The 22700-nt window shown below is 42.0% G+C and overlaps 1 protein-coding gene across 10 annotated transcripts in view; it reads right to left on the bottom strand.

The window, feature by feature from the left end:
* The window catches only part of IQCH (IQ motif containing H), a 104807-nt gene that overhangs the window by 19037 nt on the left and 63070 nt on the right, over nucleotides 1-22700 (bottom strand). For 9 of the 10 annotated variants that reach the window (XR_012670316.1, XR_012670311.1, XR_012670312.1 and 6 more), the window contains 2 exons: nucleotides 18876-18996; nucleotides 17605-17891 (listed from right to left, as the gene is read on the bottom strand). Coding sequence is in view for 3 of the 10 variants with exons in the window: in XM_075133245.1 (XP_074989346.1) it covers nucleotides 17605-17891; nucleotides 18876-18996 (408 nt within the window). In the remaining 7 variants the exon portion in view is untranslated. Of the gene's footprint in view, nucleotides 1-4996; nucleotides 5592-17604; nucleotides 17892-18875; nucleotides 18997-22700 lie in introns of those variants that run through there. The other variant, XM_075133246.1, reaches the window with a different exon arrangement.

Genomic DNA, 22700 nt, shown 5'->3' with positions numbered 1-22700 from the left:
CAACAAGCTGCAACAAGCTAAAGCCAAAAACTAGCCAACAAGCAACTCATAAGCCAATTAAGCCAAAACCACGCCCAATTTCTGCATTTTTTTCACGGGTTTGGCATGTCTGCTCTAACTATGGTCCTTTTTAACCATTCTACAGCATACTATAGCAGGGATATTGTTTTGTGTTACTCTACAGAATGGTGACAAACTCCTATGGGCAGTTTGAGTCATTATTACATTCCAAGGCTAAGAAGGTTGTCATTAAGGTTGCAGATTACCCAATTTTTAAAATAGAAGGGCAGTCCTCAACAACACTGAGTTCAGGGAGGAGGAAGGTAATGATAGCTCCAAGCCACCTTTCTACCTCCTCTGATCCTGGGCCTGGGGGCTGAACCACCACTCTTGCAAGTTGGAGATGCTAAATGGTCACTGATTTATGTCAGTTGGGATGTTTCCCTAGGATCAGTTTCACAGGGCCAGGATTGCCAGAGCACATTGCATTGTGGCCATGTCCCGGAACTCCTCCTACATACGGGAAAGAAGGGAAATCAGGTGGCGTAAGCTAGCTATGTTGGCTTTATACTATGATAGGTAAAATCCCCAAAAGTCCCTTTAGTTCAGCTTTCAGTCCCCTGAGCACTGCGTGAAGGAGAGAGAGACTGGACTGAGAATCTTGCCGTAGTTTTCATGTGATTGATAATAGGGTGCAATATTTCATATTACTAGTTCAGATGCAGCCCAGGTCATTTGTAACTAACCAATGTTACCATCCAGCAGGTGGGTAGATTCCTATATGAAATGAGCTGGAAGTCTCTCTCAAGTTCCCACTGGTCAGATATGCCCTTTGCAAAATTCACAGTAATTGATAACGACAAGTAACCTTGTTGGTAGTCTCAACAGTGAGGCTATGGATTCAGTGAGGCTGAGGCTCGCGGGGAGAGCAGTGGGACAAGTCTGCCCTATAGCTGCCTATGCTGGACTTATTCTGGGGATTCGGAGTGGACATCCATTTGTAGGCCACCGTTCACCAGTGATAGATAGATACACACCCTCAAATGGAAATGAGTAGCGCTTATAACCTTATACTAAGCACATGCTTTATCCCACTGCAGTTAGCAGGTGTCCCCGGAGCATAATAGCCTAGGATTAATTATAATAAAAAAGAAAAAGAAGTAGAATCCTTTATAGCTGAGCCTAAAGAATTGTAGGCTAAGAGGATTCCATAGGTGTTGACTTTTCATTTTCCCTGAAGGGCTCATCAGGCACATGCCAAGAAAACCTGTTTCCACTGCAACGAAAGGGCTTTTTTGTATGCAGAGCACTGAGCTAAATCAATGTGGCTGGAGCTGCCAGCAGCAGCAGCAGGGGAGAAGAACCTGAAATAATAAAAATATATAACCTTTGAGCAAGAGCACAGAAACTAGGAAAGCAAGGCTTTACAAGCTGTTTGCCCTCTGTTTTTCATGGTGTATCTGTGCCTGACACATACATGCCATGTTTACGAAACAAATATTTTAGAGATGCCTGTTGCCCAGTAGAGTTTCTCTCTTCTACTACCTTTGTCCTCCTCCTCCCAAGATGCTAGCTTGAATGCACACAGGCCCTGTGCTTTGAGCCCCCTTCCATTCTGCAGCATCTCTGCTGCTGGCCATTCTTTCTGCCGACTGACTTATGAAGCACTGCACAGGGTGAAGAGCATGGCAGAAGAAGTCTGGTGGCATTAATGAAAGGAAAATCATCCCTTATTATTAATAATGTATACAGCACCATCCATCCCAAACTGATATACACAGGGGTGCTTCACCCTCTGCTAAAAATGCAGCCATGTCTGCACAAAACACAACAACTCAGACGGGAAAGTGAAGACTACATGAGCTAAGTGGAACTGCTGGGAATGTGATCATGTGAGTTGGAATTTACCCAAACAGTGGGAATTAATGCCCACACAAGTGTTATGGCAACTTTAATGACCATAAGTGCTTAAGACACTGGCATTACAGCGCAGTCCACAAACAGCAGCTCAATGCCCCAGAGCACCATGCCCAGAGGAAAGAATGCCACTAATGAATGTTCACAGCATTTTCACCACACCTGGGATTTGCTTATAGGTTCCACTCTAGTACTGAGCAGGCCCCAAACCTGCTTAGCTCAAGAAAGTTGCAGCACAAGGTGGCACAAAGCAGACCACAGGGCAATTGTAGTTCTTGTCGCCATCAGGTGGAAGGAGGGCAGGGGAAGAATCCCAAGCAGGGCAAGACTCACTAATGTTATGTCCAAAAAAGAAAGAAGGCAGAAGCAGACAAGGAAGATGGGAGAGGGGGGAAAAGATCCAGAGTGAAGCAAAAACAACCCTCCAAACCACTGAGTAAAAGAAAAACGAGATACTAAAGGAAAGAACTGGGCCTGGAGAACAGATTCTGGGATGCTGCTGGTTTCCAATAGCACTTACTGCCACAGCTCAGCAGGGAAAACAAACACATTTCCAAGATGGCTCCTGCTTCTAAGTGAGGTTTCTCTTCCCTGCTAAGCTGTGGGAGTGAGAACTGTGAAACAAGTGAAGTTTGGTTTCTATCTGCTGCAGTGTTTGATTAACAGAGCTAGATGGCTTTGATCCAAAGTCCACTGGCATCAGTGAAAGCCTTCTCACTGACTACAATGGGCTTTGGATCAGGCACTATAAAGCCAATTATTATTGCAAAGTCTATATAAAACAAGTTCTAAATGAAACAAACTGCATGAAAAAACATTTCTCTCATCTACTGTAATGATTTTCCTTTAACTCGGAGTGACAGACAGTGGCGATCTCTATAAACTCTCTAAGAACTGAACCGTCCTTCTTCATTGTGAGAAGCAACAGAGGTAAATGAAATGTGATCCCAGCTTATACCTGTTGATACTGCATACTTCTTCAATTAAAGCCACAATCTAGAGCCCAAATGTAAGACAGAAGAAAGGCAAGCACACGACAGAATTTTTTTTTTTCAAAGGTGGCTTGTAGCTACAGCTTTTAGTAATTTTTAAAAATGAACAATCAGTGCCAAATGCATTGGTGCACCAAGATGCCTGTTTTCACTGGAAATCCTACTCATAACAGGAGATGTTATCTGTGAGGTACATGGCCGGTGTGGTAGTAAATTTTTGTTTTTTTGCTGTATCATTTTAACAAATCAGACATGGGAATTATTTCAAAGGTCCCACACATGTAAATCTAAAGACTGGTGGAGAATGGAGTCTTATTTTCCTGCTGGTAACTGAACTAGTTGTTAGTGGCCTAGTACTGTAAATGGAATGGTGTTCGTGGGGATGTGCTGTTCATCTCTTAATTTCCCTTCTGTGCTGAAAAGTTATTTCCAATGTGGTCTATGGGATTACATATTTTCCTTAAATTGTAATGGAAGAGGGGTGTCAAAATCCCTCAGAATGCTTTGAAAAAAATCTTAGTTTTTTTCATTATATTTGCATGGTTTATAAAAGCAATAGTGACTGCTCAGGTCAGGCATTTACTAGCAATTAAAAACAAAGTGAGTTGTCTGCTCCAGTCAGTCAGCTGCTGTCACAAAAAAGGTGTGCCTTAGAGGTCATGTATAATTAAAAGCAAAAGAGTGATACAACCGGGAAAGTAATGAACATTGAATGTTTTTAGGCCTGTTCTCATTTTCCTAATTTGCCCTGGTACCTCTATGCAATGAAGGGCATTGGCTACATGGTGTCATAAACTGATCTGAGGCCCCTGCAGTACCGAGTACCCACCACACGACAAGTTAAAAAGTAATGCAGTCAACTTTAACTTGAAATTTCCAGGGCTTTCACAGGTTTCTGTCACCATCTAAATACTGCCAAAAACAGAGGACCTTTTCTAGAGCCCTGCAAATCCGCAGATATCCGGGGATAATTTTTTCAGATCGGATACGGATATAAATTTTGTATCTGCGCAGGGCTCTACCTATTTCCCTCCAATAAATGTGTGTAATTCCTATTAACAGTGACAGAGTACGTGTTCAGAAGTTTAACTGAAACAGAGCTCAGTTGTGAAGCCTGGATATGAACCCAAGACTTAAAACTGACATTTGTATTTCAAACATCCCAACATTCCGAGGTGTTCACATCTGGGGTTTTGCACTGTCCCATTATAAAGATGGAGGCTATTTGCTAAATTAGGATTCAGAATTAGAACAGCCTCAAAACTGATCATATTTGGGCTTTTGGATTGGGCCTACACAAGGGAGAATTCAGATTTTTCAGACTTCTCAATCTTTAGACAATGTCCAGTGAAAAAATCAGAGGTTCAACCTATAAGACTTACTGACTGCTTGGCCAAGAAAATGTTATGGATGGAAGGTTTAAACTTGGGATCTGGCATCACTTACAAAAATTTGTGGTATGCAAGCTCTGCTGAGCGCTGCAAGGAGATGCTTTCCTTTAAAACACATGGTTCCCCAGGCTGCACCTCGTGATAAAGCCAGCTCAAGTGAATAAAGTCACAATTATAGTGTAATTCTTTACAGCTGCCATAAAAATGATTCAACTTTAAAACAAACTTCAGAAGGGAAGGAAAACATAAATTCTTAAACAGTTACTAAATTATAGCTTTTCTTTCCCCAGTTTAATTGTTTTATCTGCATCCAGTATTGACGTCTACGTTATTGTAAAGAGCACACCTGCTATTTTTAAAGAAGTGCTTGGATGACACTGTAAAAACGTCAATTAGTAAAATATTAATGCAACTTGGGCTTTGAGGAGAGAGCTCTTTTTATTACTTTTAAAATTCACCATGGAATTGAATATTTTAGCAAGGACTGCATACAGTATCTTAACGGGTTGCCATCTAGTGGCAGTTATCGTGATAGCTCAGTGTTATCTCTGAAACTTTTTGAGCTCTGGCTGGCTGGCTGTCTGATGTGGACACCATTAAAGGGAAAGCTGTGGAACCTGTTTGAAAATTACACAAAGAAAGCACTATGCTGTACTAAGAAGAATCTGGGAATTTTTTTTATTGGTCACAATTACTTTATTATTATGATTAGTCAACATTTACATTGCAGTAGTACTGAAAGCCCACAACCAAGTTAGGCCCCATTGTGCAAGACACGCTGCAAACACCAAATAAATGACAATGCCTGCCTCAAAGAGCTTACAGTCAAAAAGGCATGGTATAATGGGTGGCTGATACAACAAGCGAGACAGCGTGGGAGAGATGGGATAATAGATGTGCAAATTCTTATCCAAAGCAGAGTAGTTATCACGGCTCTCCACCTGCCTAACCATTGTCAAGTTGTACTTTACTGTCCACATTTTGCCATGAAATAACAAATGAATATAAGAGTGTAAAATCCATTTGATAAGTCTCTTACAGGCTTTCATCTACAGTAATGTTATTTTAAATCTTCAGTTTTAATGCTATAAATGTCAGAACTGATAAAATGTCATGATTTTTAAAGTTAATATTCTTTTTAGGACCTGATTCATGGATCTACTCAGGATCGGCAATACTGAAGAAATGAAGAAAAGGCCCTATAGCTGGGGCTCCAGGAAAACAAACCACCTCTTCGAAGGGTTTCTTTCTGTCAGGCTTCCTTATTGAGAAGACGGTCTCTCCCCAGTGGCTGTCAGGATGAAATCCAAAGGAAATGAAATTGGAAGTCACGTGAAGAATACCTGTTTCCCAGCCCTTCTGGAAAGACACACGGTCTCCGGAGGACCTTGTGACCAAAGTTCAAAACCAGACAAATTTCCCATCCTCAGGGAATCTGTCCTTCATCCAAACCCAGGAACCAGACTGGCAGTTTTAGAGCCTTGTCTCTATGAGAAACTACCAGTAACTTCATCTCCCTCCACACTCATTCCTTTTTCAGAAGCTGCTGAAATACCCTATCCTCTTCCCAGAATGCCTTGCCAAGGTGGTCTACAAGTCCCGCCACTCTGAGATTACATTTACCAGCATTCCCTCTGGGCTGAGGGGAGAAAGGAGTTCCAGATCATCCTGTAATTTAAGAGCTCCCATCTCAGGCCCAGATCCGCAGAGGTATCAATGGAAGTTAAGAGTCTAAATACTTTTGTGGATCTGAGCCTCAGTCCCCAAACAGAGGCAGTAATTTGGGCTTCCTTCCTAAACCCTCTACTGACTCTCAGAAGCTGCTTCTGCCCCCGAGTGGTTGCTCTTCTTGTCCCACAAGTCTGCATTTATTCATTCAACTAGAATGGAGTAGCGTTGGTTGCAAGTGCCCCCCTCACCAGCCTTAAAGAACCATAACACTCCATTATATGTCTCCTAATATTTTATCCTATCTAATAAATAATAAACAAGGCACTACTTAAAGTTGAGATATTGCAGATTCCACAATATTAGGCTTCCAATTTTTACACAATTTTTACAGCAGGTGCCCCTGCTGTCAGCCCTGGGCCCCCGCTCTCAGCCCTGTGTGGCCAACAGCCGGAGATGCTACTCTCAGCCCTATGTTCCCACTGCCAACCCTGGGCCCCTGCTCTCAGCCCCGGGCGGCCAACAGTGGAAAAATCATGGAAAAATAATAATAGACTTCATTACCGCGAACGATAAGGTCCCTCATTACTTTTCCACAATTTTCCATGGCTTTTCTGCAACTCAGCTGCGATTTTTTGACAATCATCCTGCAATTCAATTAGGGCTTTAATAATATGGAAGTAAGTATCAGTCCTCAAAATCTACATACATGTTCAGTTCTTTTTAACATCCTGCTATGCTCTTGGAATCAATGGCACATTGTGGCGGTAAGTTCCACAGATCAATTATTAATTTTGAAAACAACGATTTTCTTTTTTCAGTTTTAAATTTCTTGTCTGTCATTTTCATTGACTGTTTCCTTGTTCCTGTATTATAAGTCATGAAATAGGAGTGCCTGACTTACTGTCTCTATACTATTCATTATTTCCAATCTTTTCAACCTCTCAAACAGCTTAATGGGACTAAATCGGGGGGCCCATATAATCTCCATCTAAGAATATTAAAGGAACTGGCACATGAAATTGCAAGCCCAATAGCAAGGATTTTTAATGAATCTGTACACTTGAGGATCATACCCTATGACTGGAGAACTGCTAATATAATTCTTATTTTTAAGAAAGGGAAAAATGCGATCCAGGAAACTACAGGCCTGTTAGTTTGACCTCAAATTGGTCTTGGAACAAATTTTGCAATAGAATGTAGTTAAGAACACAGAAGTGAACGGTAACTGGGATAAAATACTACTTGGTTTAACAAAAGGTAGATCATGTCAGACCAACCCGATCGCCTTCTTTGAGAAGATAACTGATTTTTAGACAAAGGAAATGCAGTAGATCTAATCTACCTGGATGTCAGTAAGGCATCTGATCACTGTTCCACAGGGGAAACTTTTAGTTAAATTGGAGAAGACGGGGATTAATATGAGAATTGAAAGGTGAATAAGGAAGTGGTTAAAGGGGAGACTACAACGGGTCATACTGAAAGGCGAACTGTCAGGCTGGAGGGATATTGTTAGTAGAGTTCCTCTGGGATTGGTCTTAGGACCAATCCTATTTAACATTTTTATTATTGACCTGGGCTTAAAAAGTGAGCGTGTGCTCATATAATTTGCAGATGATACAAAGTTGGGAGGTATTGCCCATACAGGAGGAGGACCGGAAGATATCAGAAGATGATCTGGATGACCCTGTAAAAAAGAGTAATAGAATGGAATGAAATTTAATAGTGCAAAGAGCTATTTAGGGACTAACAACAATAATTTTTGCTATAAGATGGGGATGTATCAGTTGGAAGTGACAGAGGAGGAGAAAGTCCTGGGTTTATTGATTGATCACAGGATGACTCTGAGCCGCCAATGTGATGACGCTGTGAAAAAGGCTAATGCAATCCTAGGATGCATCAGGTGAGGTATTTCCAGTAGAGACAGGGAGGTGTTAGTAACATTATACGTGGCACCGGGGAGATCTCATCTAGAATACTGTGTGCAGTTCTGATCTCCCATGTTTAAGAAAGATGAATTCAAACTGAAACAGGCACACAGAAGGGCTACTAGGATGATCAGAGGAATGGAAAACCTATCTTATGAGAGGAGACTCAAAGAGCTTGGTGTGTTTAGCCAAATCAAACATAGGCTCAGGGGAGATATGACTGCTCTCTCTAAAAACATCAGAGGGATAAATACCAGGGAGGGAGAGGAGTTATTTAAGTTAAGTGCCAATCTGGACACAAGAACAAATGGATATAAACTGGCCATCAACAAGTTTAGGCTTGAAATTAGATGAAAGTCCCTAACCATCAAAAGAGTTAAGTTTTGGAACTGCCTTCCAGGGGAGCAGTATGGGCAAAAAACCTAACTCGCTTCAAGACTGAGCTTGATAAGTTTATGTAGGGGATGGTATGATGAGCCTGCCTATGATGGCAGGTAGCCGATCTGTGACTGCTAGCAGGAAATATCTTCAATGGCTGGTGATGGGGCACTATATGGGGAAGGCTCTGAGTTACTAGAGAGAATTCTTTCCCAGGTGTCTGACTGGTGGATCTTGCCCACATGCTCAAGGTCTAACTGATCGCCATTTCTGGGGTCGGAAAGGAATTTTCCTCCAGGTTAGACTAGCAGAGACCCTGTTTTTTTCCCCCTTCCTCTGCAGCATGAGGCTTGGGTCACTTTCAGGTTTAAAGTAGTGTAAATGGTGAATTCTCTGTAATTTGAAGTCTTTAAATCATAATTTGAGGACTTCAGTAGCTCAGCCAGAGGTTAGGGGTCTATTACAGAAATGCGTGAGTGAGGGTGCGTGACCTGCAATGTGCAGAAGGTCAGATTAGATGATCATGGTGGTCCCTTCTGACCTTAAAGTCTGTAAGACTCTGCATACAGAAGTCTTTCCTTGGCGCGAATCATTTTTGTAATCAAGCTTTGTAAATTGACCAGACGGCACACTGTATCCTAGATGTCACTGATTTATAGAACACCATCACACTATTTCTGTATGGGTTTCTCTCCCAGAACATCTACATTTTAACAGTTAGCTTTTCATTTTTTGACCATTACTGCACCTTGAGCAGAATGTTTGATAGCAAATAACACTCAGGTCTTTTCCAGAGTGGCTATAGTTAATCTGAATGCAGTGACACATATGAATAGTTTAAATTATCCTTTTAAAATGTACAATATTTTGCATTTGTCAGTACTGCAATTCATCTGCCACTTTGCTGTCCTTCTACCTAGCTCTAGCCAGATTGTGCTGTCCATGCAGGGTTCCCCTGGACCCAGAATTGTGCAGGAAAGACCCCTCTCCCCAACACACACTCTGGGGGCACTAGGACCCCCAAGTGGTGCCTCCCTCCAAAGCCCCAGTCCATATGGCCTTGTAAGAAAACTGCAGAGAGGAACCAGCCAGAGACTTCAGCCAGCAGGAGCAGAAGCAGCCAAAGCACAAATCTTTGGACGCTCAGAGAACTTTAATTAGAGTTTTGACTAGATTTTCAGTCCTGTGCTGATTGGCTGTCTGCTCTAACCCTCCTCCTCCTCCCTCAGTCTCTTCATCTCAGTTTCATCTCCACACCTGGCCCTGTTACCCTCTTCTCCCCTGCCCATTCCCATCACCCCTTGCCCCCTTTCCTTCCATTTAGCTGATCCCCTGCTAAGTAAACCCAGCCAAAAAACCAAACCAAACCAAACCAAACCAAACCAAACCATGCTGGCACTTACATGAGGTTTGCAGCCATCCCATTGTTCACTCTGCTTGTGTTTATCCCTTTTCCCCACCCCGTCTTTCTTGTTAATTTAGATTACAAACTCTTTGGGGCAGGGACCATCTGATACTCTGTGTTTGTGCCACGCCTAGCACAATGGGGCCCCATTCTCAGTTGGTTGTTAGGCACCACTGTAATAAATAGGATTAATAATGTTGAATAGTACCTTACTCTATGAGGAATCCAACTAAAATCAAGCCTCATCTTGACTAACCCAAACAATTTTATATTGTCTGGAAATTGCTCATCCTCTTTTCCAGGTCACACACTTATTAAACAACACAGGTCCTCGTGCAGAACCTTTCAGCACCACACTGTTAAGCTTCTGCCTTGCCTGGAAGCACAACACAGAGAGCCATAGTCCAGGAGGAAGAAAACGTGGAAAGGGGCTTTCAGCCACTTTAGCACCCTCACTCTTGTGAGATGCTCTGGTGGTTTCTGTCACCCTCAACATAATTTAGAGCGGTCCCTGGCTGCTCTAAATTACAGTGCAGTCCTCCCAACGGGACTGCTCTCTCCCCTGTCGTGTTACGTGCCGGGCTTGCAAAGGGGGGGCCTGTGCAGGGCAGTCTCTAGCTGTTCTACAGGGTGTGTTTGCCAGTGGAATTCTTCCCAGGCCAGCTCCAGGGCTTTCAAGCAGTGGTGTACAGATAGTCATAGTGTGATGGAGAATCCCTCTCCTTATGTTGCTTCATTAAACAAGAAGGCATTTGATATGCCATAAATATCTGAATCGCAGACAATACCCCTATTTTTGTGATCTGATTAGCCAATGAGGTAGGCATTAATTCTCTGTAAGTGCACAGAAAGTGAGTGATGATTTGCTTTGGGCCACCAACTGCTCCCAGCTGGTCATTAATCCCCAGGACATGCCCCGTGCCTGGACTGTTGTTGCTTACATAAAATGTTAGTTAGCTTTTAAATTAGGTCTTAATTTATGTGTGGAATATGATCTCATGGTAAAGAAAAGTCTTGATCTGAACAGCTGGATCCAGGGCACTCTCACTATCACTGGATAGGAAGCAGAAATTTGTAATTTATGAGACCAATATGAGAAGAAGCAATCTATGTCCCAGGTCCTCCAAATATGTTCATGAGAAACTTTACACATGTGAGCAGGCCCATGCAGCTGAATGGGATCACGTGCATAAGTATGTGCAGGATTGGAATCCATGGTAAGAGACTGACATGTCATCAACACTGTGTTAGACATTATTCAGAGGGGGCAACGGCCTGCCCTTAAAAGGTAAAGTTGGAAAATGGAGAAGGATGAAATCAGGAGCAATCCAGTCTGTCCAAGTAATGCACTTCCAGTATCTTTGCTCTTCCCCAAAGGGGGGACTCTCAGCGCATAGACAGAGATGTGTCACTTGGATGAAGGTAGAATCCTGAGGCAAGCAGAGAGCTCTGACAATGTCGCTACCTTGGCTTTTACACCAAATCGTGGTAGTGGAGCTTTTCCTTGCAGCAGACTCAGTCCTGAACTTACTCTAGTGCTAAATTCTGAGGCTGGGGGGTAGAGGTAGGGGTAGCAGGCACAGTGCATTCAGTGGTAGGACTCATCTTGCCTCACTCTTCAACTACCTAAAAATCTGGTTCAGATTCAGGACTGAAAGGAATCCCATCCCTTCCCTCACAATTTAGAGTGTTCCCAAACCCTGGTCAGTGAGGATACATGTCTGCTATGTTCCCTCATCCATTGGTCCCATCACTTGAGTGGGAGATATGGCTTGTTCAGGAGCTGCTGAGCCTTCCTGAGCTGTGAGGCCTCTAAGTGGTGACTCCCTCAGAAGGATGTCTGATACAAGATGGGATCTCGGAGGAGAGGGGATGAGAGAGGAACAGAGTTTGCTCCAAGAAAGCCTTGGAGACCCCTCTGGCAGGGATGGCGGGATCGGAGGGGTGAACACCTGACAACACATAAAGCAAACTGTGTGCTAGGTTTGGAAAGTGAGAGAGACATGAGCTAGTTAAAGAGTGCCCAGACAATGATAGATGGAAGAGATCAGTGGCTAAGGATCGGACTGAGAGGGGGCTTGAACAGACTGGAGGGACCAAAAGAAACAAGCATTTCTATCACACATTAAATTGTCTGACAAATTGCATTCAATATAAGCAGGCAGTTCTTGTATATTTGAAAAGGTTATAGTATTGTATGAAGCAATGTGTTCTCATCTCAAAGCAGGGGACCTGGGTGTACAACACACTCCAAGAAGCAAAAGGAGAACACACCTTAAATTATTCTGTACCTTTCAGCCTAGGATTTCTTGTGCATTCTGTTCAAATTGCGCCATTAAGACATCGATCTGAACAGAGAGTGGTGCAGAGCTGCCCTGTCACGGAAACTATGGGAAGGACTTCACCCCAGGGAGGCACAAAGCCATCACATGGCCCAGTTAACAGAACCACCTCCCAGCCTTCCTCATCCTTTCAAATGATGACATGGCCAGAGGATAAGGGTAAGACCATGTCCTCCTTCTCATCTTCTCTTGGTCAATATGCACCCCATGGGTTGCAAAGGAGGACAGGTCCCACTGTTCCCCTAAGTACAGGTTCTTTGATTGTTACAGGCTCTTGAGGTGGTGAGCCTGAGGAGGTGGACAAGGCTTCTAGCAGTCTCTGTGTCCTCACTCCCACACAGGACAATCACAGTCAGGCCCATAGACTCTTGTTCTTCTATTCTAATCCAGCACCTCACGGACCGCTGCAAGACCTTAGGCTCTAGTCAAATCGTGGCTATTTTATCATTGCAACATTCATGCAACCTTTTCCATGGTATCAGCCAGCAATGATAACTAACCTGGGACTGTTCCGCTTGTTTGATCGACAGTCTGTGTTATTTATTCAGCATATAGAGATTAACCTGTTTGCTACCGGCTGCTATTACAACTCATATATATATGAGGCAGCTCATATATGGGGGAAGGGATAGCTCAGTGGTTTGAGCACTGGCCTGCTAAACCCAAGGGTCTGAGTTCAATGCTTGAGGAGGCCATATAGGGATCTGGGACAAAAATTGGGGATTGGTCCTGCTTTGAGCAGGGGGTTGGACTAGATGACCTGAGGTCCCTAGATGACCTGAGGTTCCAACCCTGATGTTCTATGATAAATGAGACACATGATAAAATATGGATGTTGCAAGGAAATACTTTGCTAACACTAACTGTCTTGAAAAATTAAGTGAAAGATTTTAAACCATGCTTTGAAGAGAAAAATATGGAGTTTTAAAATCTCATTTTTTTATACACACACCGACACCCACCCCGACCCCCTCCCCTCCGTCTGCATGTGCAAATGCAGGGGTTTTTGCTCTGTGCACTTTGACAAAGTGTTGGTTTGCACCCATTTCACCCACAGTTGAAAATCTGGCCCCTCACATTGCTTGAAGAGTTGTGTTTATGTAAAAGATACATATAACTTTATGAAGGTTTCAGGGATTTTAAAGTATTTAAATACTGTTACACTGTACTGGTAACAGATGTTCAATTATATCTTAAATTTTTAGTTTTACTGAAAAAACAATAGATCATTTGATATTTTCTGTAAAATAGAACTGAAATGATGCCCAAGTATACAGTGCTTCCAGAAAATTTATTTGAGCCTTTCAGCTACTGCATTAAAATCAGTACTTCTAAAATTAGCGTGAGAGCGTTCTAAGAGTCTAATAGGATTTCTTGTTTGCCAAAAAATAGTGCTTTCAGAAGCACAATCTTTTGTGTAATCTCTCTCTCTCTCTCACACACACAACAAGACAGATGGCATCATTAATTGCCTCTATATCTAATTAAGTTTAAAAAACTGTGCTTAGATAATGCTAAAGTTGCGGTACAAGCTGACAAATGGAGGAAATTTTAAGGTAGAATCACTGGGAGGGAAAACAAGACAGAACAGACAGGAATAATGAACACACAGAATTAATTAATTTTAACTTTCCTGGCTTCTGTCAGCATGTGCCACAACCTTAATATGATCTAGAAAGTGTTTCTGTATTTGGATGGAATCCTGGCTCCATTGATGTCAATCACAAAACTCCTGCGGACTTCAGTGGAGCCAGGATTTCACCCTTTAGCCATTTTATTATTTGTTTGTTTTTAAACTTTTCATGGAAGTTATCCAGTGGGGCTAATTTCCAGGACAATCCAAATCACACCACTGGAGCACATACATATTGTGGGTCACGTATATACAGTGGTCCCCATTTCAAAGTTAACATCACCGCAGTTTCCTCTGCACTTACAATAGAACATGATTGTCATAACAGTGGTGTCATTACAGAGAGTTCACTTTTGCCAACAGATACCATACTTCTGGGCTATAAATGAAACCCCTGTATTTAGGCCTTTTCCCCTCCTCTTTTCACAAAGCACATAGGCTGGGATTTTCAAAGCAGCCTATGGGAGGTAGGTGCACTAATTCCATTGAATGGATTTGGGCATGTCATTGTCATAAGGTCCTTTGAAAACCCCAACCATGCTGCATAGTTTACTCTATTAAATACATATGTTAATATATGCAGTTGGATCTTATAAATATAGTAGAGTCTTAATTATCTGAGCCCCTTGGAACACAACAACTTTGCATAGACAATTAGGAGTTTCTGCAATCAGGAGTGAATAGGAAAGGAGCCAGCAGAACGGGAGAGGCTGTCAATTTGTGATGTAAACAGGTTTGGGTTCTGGGGCTTTAGTATGACTGGGACCCTGTGTTAGTATTTTGATATATGTCCTGATTTTGAACATGTGTATTTGTACCTGTCATAAATATAAAGGGAAGGGTAAACACCTTTAAATCCCTCCTGGCCAGAGGAAAAACCCTTTCACCTGTAAAGGATTAAGAAGCTAAGATAACCTTGCTGGCACCTGACCAAAATGACCAATGAGAGACAAGATACTTTCAAAGCTGGGAGTGGGAACAAAGGGTCTCTCTCTGTGTGATTTTTTTGCCGGGACCAGAGCAGGAATGCAGGTCAGAACTCCTGTAGAGTTAGTAAGCAATCGAGTTAGATATACGTTAGATTCTGTTTTGTTTAAATGGCTGATAAAATAAGTTGTGCTGAATGGAATGTATATTCCTGTTTTTGTGTCTTTTTGTAACTTAAGGTTTTGCCTAGAGGGATTCTCTATGTTTTGAATCTGATTACCCTGTAAGGTATTTACCATCCTGATTTTACAGAGGTGATTCTTTTACTTTTTCTTTAATTAAAATTCGCTTTTAAGGACCTGATTGTTTTTTTTTTCCTTGTTCTTAAGATCCAAGGGTTTGGGTCTGTGTTCACCTATGCAAATTGGTGAGGATTTTTTAATCAAGCCTTCCCCAGGAAAGGGGGTGTTGTGCTTGGGGGGATATTTTGGGGGGGAGACGTTTCCAAGTGGGCACTTCCCCTGTTCGTTGTGTAACACTTTGGTGGTGGTAGCTTTTAACCTAAGCTGGTAAGAATAAACTTAGGGGGTCTTTCATGCAGGTCCCCACATCTGTACCCTAGAGTTCAGAGTGGGGAAGGAACCTTGACAGTACCCAATAACTGTATAGCAGTGCTCACAACAACCTGCAAAGACTCCACCTTTTTAAGTTTTATCATTAGTTTTCGGTATCTAAACCTGGCTTTCATTGTTGGCCAATTGTGTAAATTGCAAAATCCCTTAATCTCAATGCCCCTTTTAATTTAATAACATGATTTCCTTTCTTTTAAAGAAGAAAATATTCAGAGTAGTTGGAATTTGATAATTAGGATTTTTTTGGTGGAAGATCTCATAATGACAGAGAAATCTGACCGTTTTAAACAAAACAAATGCAAGATTACTCAAGATCAGCAAAACACACGACAAGATCGACATTTTGTCCCACAATTTTGTCAAAGCTGATCAGCCTTGTTCATGCCAGAAGGAAAAGGAAATAAATATGGAACAAGAGTTAGCAATTTTCAGCATGTTTCAAGCTAATAAAATTAGATGGGTTGTTTGCATTATGAACCCTTCCAGAAAAGATACTAAAATAATGAAATCAAAAATTGTATCGTTTTCAGCACACACTCGAAATAATTCCTTTGTCACCTGCTGATGCAGTGCCCCACCCCAAAAATATGCTATAAAGAGGGTAACTCGCCTCTAATTGTAGCTGTGTGTACACTGCCTCTGTAAATCCATGCTCTTGACTGTGGGTTCCTTGGTGCTGCAAGCTTGAGACCATCTGGAAAGAAGCGACTACTAGAGCAGCACACCCCCTGAGGAATGTGGATGTTGAGTGGGAGGGTTTATAAGAAAGAGTGTGGTCCCAACTACTCTTCTTTCTCTCCGAGCTGCCTTAGGCAGCAGCGTGTTTTGGACCTGATACTCTGCCTGGTGGATTTATTACATCACTTTTCATCTTGTCAGAAGTCTGATCCAGCTGACAATGAGGTTTTGCTGATTGACTTGCAGACTCAGGCAGGAGTAGATGGAGCTACTTGAGTAGTTCTGATTTTACCTCTTTAAAGACAAGCGATTGGTCATTCACAGTAAGGGCCCTCCCAGGCAGAGTTCCACAGGATTCTGTTTGGTCACCGCTCTCATCTACTTCATCGGCTTCTTTGTGGCTCCTGTAGGTTGCACGTTGCACCACAGCTCCAAAAACTACCCTGGGTTTCCGAGAACAGGTGCTTCTAGGTGTAATTCAAGGAGTTGCTCTTTCAATATAACCCAACCTTGCTTGGCCCTGGCTCTCTGAAAGACTACCTCTCACCCGACATACCGCTGCAACAGCGATCAGTCGATATCACTTCGTCTTACATGGTTTAAATCTGAATATCAGAAAGCTGGTGCCAGGGTATTTTCAGTGTAACACACTGTACCCTGAAACTCACTTTCACAGTTCATCAGACAGCGCATGAGTCTGTTGACCTTCAGGGCACGGTACAGAGCCAACTCTTCTTCTCAGATCTTTGCCTCAGAAGGCTGGATGGGGGAAAGTATATTGTCAGGGCCCCATCTATTCCACAATTCTGCAGCCACAGAATGACTCCTTTCTGCAGAATTGTGCAGAACCTTCAGGACCTAAACTCTTATTGAAGTAATTCAGCATATCAAGCATAATCCATAGAATTTTTAAGAGAAAAAACAGAGGTTCAGACTAGTCAACATTCTGCTAATACTAACACTTTCCCTTTAAAATTTTAATTGGGGGAGGAGGGCTAGATGGCTCAGAAATTGGCAATATTAAATATAGTGCATCAGACCACTATGTCACCATTTCAAATCAGGACCAGGCTGGTACAACACAGGAATCATCAGCCTCTGACAACTATCCAATCTGTGATCAGCTGTGCAAAATGAGTGGGGGATTTCAGAACAGTACAGAGTGGACAAATTCCACATCACAAAACCCATCCTTATAATTAGTACTACTGGAACCCTTGTAGTCAGTTTTGACAGAGACGCATGGATTGAAATGAACCAATGATTGAATTGGTTGAGTGACTGAAGGAGGTTCCTCTAGATGATGGTTTAGGCAGGTTAATGGAGGAGTGTAACACTTACACTTGCATTGCTTGTGTGGTACCTGATCTCTGGAGTTAAATCTCTACCACCATCTGTGTGGTAACTTTCATAACCACTAAATTTATGAAAAAGATATTTTGCACTTATACAGCAGTTTCTATCCGAAGAACTCAAAACACTTTCAAATATTACCGAACTAAGGCTCACGAAAGCTCCAGGTGGAAGGATTATGCCCATTTTACAGATGGAGAATTGGAAGCACAGAAATGTCAGAATTTGTCTGCAGGGGAAAAGTTGATTAGCTCAATGAATTTTTTAAATGTAATGCCTTTCACATGATCTGCTAGAGCATTGTGGGTATTTCAGATATTTCTGGGACACTATGTGGTAAAGTATTTCTGTCCAACTCACCTGCTGCTCCATTGTTTGCGGGTGGATGAAAGTTACAAGATCAACTGAGAAGTAGCCAAGCACCCCTCTAGATTTGCAGGCCTCTCCAATTTTTAAACATAATGAATTAAGAACTGCTGGATCAACTGAACACTGTGGAACAGTGGTGCCAGATGATTGCAAAGGACCATCTGCGTGGATCTGATCTCCGGATGAAACTATCTTTATGTCTCCCATTGGCTCTATCAACATATCCACTGTAAGGTTGGTGACATTTTCTGAGGGTGGAAAGGCTTCTATCACACCACCTGGTAAGAAAGGAATTTTTTGTTAGACTTGTAACAGAATTCAAACTCCAGCATTTTCAGAGTCACACAGAATTCAACCAGCCACATCTATTGCACTCAGACACTATGATGAGGACTGCTACAGAAATCCCTTAAATAAATAAAATGTAATAAGAACTGTGTAGCTAACCCCTCTGCATCTTTTAGAAAATGAAGTGTATGTACTCTAAACCACAACCCTACATAGCTGTTCATAGGGAGAGCATTAACAGGATTATTTGGCATTCTGTGTTAACTTACTGTTGTCTATTACATATTTGATTCAGCTATGATAAATGATGTTTTTCATACAATTCCTAAATGTGACAGTGGGTGCTCTTTTCCCAAAACCATTTTCAAGTGGGAATCCTGATCTACCCTTGACTCTTCTACAGATAATGAAATCCATGGAATGTATCAAATTTAATATAACTGCAGGGAACTTCACTCCAGAAACTTACTTAACATGTTTGATGGAAGAATGGCTTGGGGGTTATATGGTACTTGCAAATTCCTTCCCTCAGTAGGCAACTAGTGCTACATGCAACTCACTTTCTGGTCCAGAGGGATGGCAAAACCACACTCCCTCAGTTGTTTCCTGACCAATAACTCAGAGGACTGAGCTACGAATAGTTTTGGATTCCACAAGTCCACATGCTGACATTTCCTGCTGAGCTTCTTTGCCAACTGCAACATAAGCTCCAATGTAGTAACACAAAATTAAAATGGTTGGTCCTTATTCACACAGAATACTGTAGATGAGGTAGCGTCAATATTCAGGTTAAACATGTGAGTAGGATATAAGAATGATAGAATAACTGCCTATATATAATTCTTAAATGGACAGTTAAATATAATGTGGAAATAAGAATTTTTAAACAAGCCCAAGATTAACAAGAAGATGGTGTTCAGTATGGTATAATTACCCATTATAATACTTAACAGGAACTTTGCAGTCTTATTTACCTTGACTAAGAAATGTTTGGAGAAATTTTTCCCATGTAGGAAATCGTTTCTCATTGACTGGCTGTGCGTGCTGTGCTAAAAGGCCCGGGAGCTCCTGGGAGATCTTCACCAAAGCTGGCTCCTGCAGAAACAAATTAAATAGAACCACAAGCAATTTTACTACAGAAATGAAAACTGCTTGTGGGGTGATTAAAAACCAGGCCTCCAACAGGCACCAAAAAAAAAAAGTGGTTACTGTTTACTCACAGTCAGACAGGCTTTTTTAATTTTTCTCCTTACATTTATCCAAAATAGTCTTTTTTTCTGACAGGCTGATTTGTTTTCAGCATAGCATCTATTCTATTATCACTTTTACCAGTAACATGACCTTGTGGTTGTAAATGACATAAAAGCCTTGGGTCATTGCTTAGTGGATATCAACAGTCGATAACTTCTACAATATTTGTATTTTAAAACAGAGTGTGTTAAAATGGCTATGGTTTCCAATAATACTCTTCCTAACTCTTTTACTTTTATACTCAAGGCAAAACTCAGCATTTTAGTCAACATGAATTTGGGGGAGCCCATGCAAGGTTGGTAGCATTACATACAAAGTGTATACACGATGGGAGGTATCCTTGTAAATCTCTACAATTTGTGAGACAAGCAAACTAGAGGATTGTTTGATGGCTCTCTACCTTTGGTTGGAATTTGATTTTTCATATTATAGGATATAAAACAGCTTCAGTCCCTGCCAGTATTATCACAAAAACCATCAAACGTATCTTGGCAAAAAATAACTCCATTGTCTTTGCTGTTCAAGAGGCCCAGAGGTGAACAAGTATGTAAAGTGCGAGGACCCTGACTCTAAAGCCCTGAGCCCCTCTTTCTTGCTACTTCATAAGCATTTTCATGCTTCCCCTGGGTCTCTTTCTCATTTCAGAAGGACGTAAAACAGAAGGAAATGTCCCACGCGCCAGAAGAGGACCACTTATCCACCGATCCTGGCAACATTCTGAGCCCTGATCTTGTTTTGGGCTCGGAAGGTGCTCAATATAACTTTGTGATTAAAACTGTATAAATATGAACAAAACCGCTACTCTGCATGAGCAATCAATGGATCCTCTTACTTCCATAATGTGCAATGTGACATAAAAGGTTTTTTTAATTCATATTTATTCTGATTAATTTTGGATTTATCTACAAAAAGTAGCAGAGGAAGTATGGCCCAGTGGCTAAGGGCAACAGCCTGGGATAGGGGACATCTGGTTTCCATGCTCTGCCAGAGACTTCCTGTGTGACTATAGGCAAGTCACTTAGTTTCTCTGTGCCCCCGGTCCTCATCTGTACAATGGGAATAATAGCACTGCTCTATACCACAGGGGTGTAGTGAGGGTAAATACATTAAAAACGGTGAGGTGCTCAGATGTTACACAATGGGGGTGATATAAGGACCTAAGTGGTATATATTTTTAAGTGTCTATTGCTGGCTCTAGGTGCCACTGACAAACCTTTTAAAAACACTTATCGTCAATAAATAAATAAATTTAGCAGCACAACATTTCACTCAGAGCCAAAACCATCCCAGATGATTAGCCTGAAATAACAATACCATCGACCTCTGCCCAAGTTACCACCTCTCAACCTGTTCCCTGCTCTTCCAAAGTCTGAGCATAACACATGGGTTTTGCAGTGTGCCCTGAAGGTTAATAGAGATGGGCTATTTTGGGCCAGTGAAACCAACTGCATCATTTGGCACATGAGGTTTCATTTATCAGCTTGTCCTGCCTTTGCAGTATGCAGTCCGGGATCCACATCAGACAAAGTTCTGGTGGTCTAGGTCTTGTGTGAGAAGAACACAACACAAGAGTAAGTTTTTGGAAAGACATTGCTTACTGCTGGCCCTTAGCCTAACCCTGAGCCACCTTCTGTCATCCACGCTGACTAGTACCTTACTCCTTGAGTTGTCCCCCTGATGATTTTTTATTTTATATTTTTCCATCCGTGTCTGGTTTGGAAGCTGGGACTTTTTCGAATGTTGGTCTTGCTACTGTCATCAATGCTTTTGTCACCTCTAGAATTGTCTGCTCTGCAGTGCTCTCTGCATACTTCTGCACCTTAAATCCATCTGGAAACTGAAGCTTGTATACAATGCAGCAGCCTGCTTGTTGAGTGGTTTCTTGCTGTGAGAATATTGCATTAACTGTGGGATTTGCACTGGCTGCCTATTGACAGCTGAGCAGAGTACAAGGTGTTTGTTTTTTACCAGTTCAGGCATGGGACATACCTGTCCGAGAGAATGGCTTTTTCCCTGTACAATACACTTGAACTTATGATCAGTATAGGGGTCTGAGCTGGAGACCCCTAAGTTTAGGCAGGAAGAAGCTGCTGGCAGAGTACTGTCCATGTGTGGCCTCATGACTTTAGAATTTGTCTGCCCATACTGACTTCACTGGAGTCACTCTGAATTTACACCTAAATGAGGTAAGAATATGGTTCCCACAAGTTTGCAGTGACAGCTCAAATTGTACAATCGCCATTCTTCCTATAAGGTGAAAAGATACCACAGTGTGACTTTAATTCTTAAAAGTAATGCCCCACAGCAATACTGCCAACAAGAAAGAACTCTTTTTGGTTTTCAACTTAAGTTTCTCATACCAGCCTATAATACAAACTGGAGTTCCTAAGAGCATCTACTCTAGGGTCGAAAATACCAATGGTAACTGCAGCTGATTAGGTCTCCCTCTGAGCAGACAACCACAGGATACTGAGACACTAACGGTGTGATTTATTCCTATTCCAAACTGTGAGGTCAAGGATCAGAACTGTAGCCAAACAGTGACATAAAGCAAACTCATCTAAGCAGGAACTATACCAGGGAATTCAAGATTGATTAAAACATCAGAACAGTGAGCAAAGACCAGTTGGGTTCATCAGGGCTTGTGTTTTGCCTTTAAATATAACTATCCCAAGAGACTGTGAGAGCTAACGGTTACATAAGAATAGCCATACTGGGTCAGACTAATGGTCCATCTAGCCCCGCATCCTGTCTTCTGACAGTGGCTGGTGCCAGACACTTCAGACAGAATGAACAGAACAGGGCAATTTATTGAGTGATCCATTTCCTGTCATCCAGTCCCAGCTTCTTGCAGTCAGGGATTTTAGGATACCCAAAGTATGGGGTTGTGTCTCTGACTACATGGCTAACAGCCATTCATGGACCTATCCTCCAGAACTTATCTAATTCTTTTTCGAACCTACTTATACTTTTGGCCTTCACAACATCCCCTGGCAATGAGTTCCACAGGTTGACTGTGCATTGTATGAAGAAGTACTTTCTTTGGTTTGTTTTAAACCTGCTGCCTCTTAATTTCATTGGGTCACCCTGGTTTGTGTGTTATGTGAAGGGGTAAACAACACTTCCCTAGTCACTTTCTCCACCCCAGGAATGATTTTATAGACCTCTGTCCTATCCCCCCTTAGTCGTCTCTTTCCTAAACTGAACAGTCAGTCTTTTAAATCTCTCCTCATATGGAAGTTGTTCTATTACCCTAACCATTCTTGTCGCCTGTTACAAATAAGTCACTAAGCTCTTCTCCTCAACCACTCTGCACATTCGAGCTGATACTCAACAAGTCATCGCTTGCTACAACTGATCTTACTAACTACTGCCCAGCGGCCAGTCTCCAGTTCCTGAACCAGTTGATTCAGAAGCTGGTAAAATGCCAACTCTGGCAATACTTAATCTCCACTAATATTCTTAATCCCTGCTAGCTGGGGTTTAGACCATGACACAGCATAATATGGTGCTAACGAATGGTCTCCCCGTAGCCATGGAAGATGATC

The sequence above is a fragment of the Caretta caretta genome, chromosome 10 (genome assembly GCF_965140235.1).
Source record: "Caretta caretta isolate rCarCar2 chromosome 10, rCarCar1.hap1, whole genome shotgun sequence".
NCBI lineage: Eukaryota > Metazoa > Chordata > Testudines > Cheloniidae > Caretta > Caretta caretta.
This window is presented reverse-complemented; position numbering and strand designations above follow the sequence as displayed.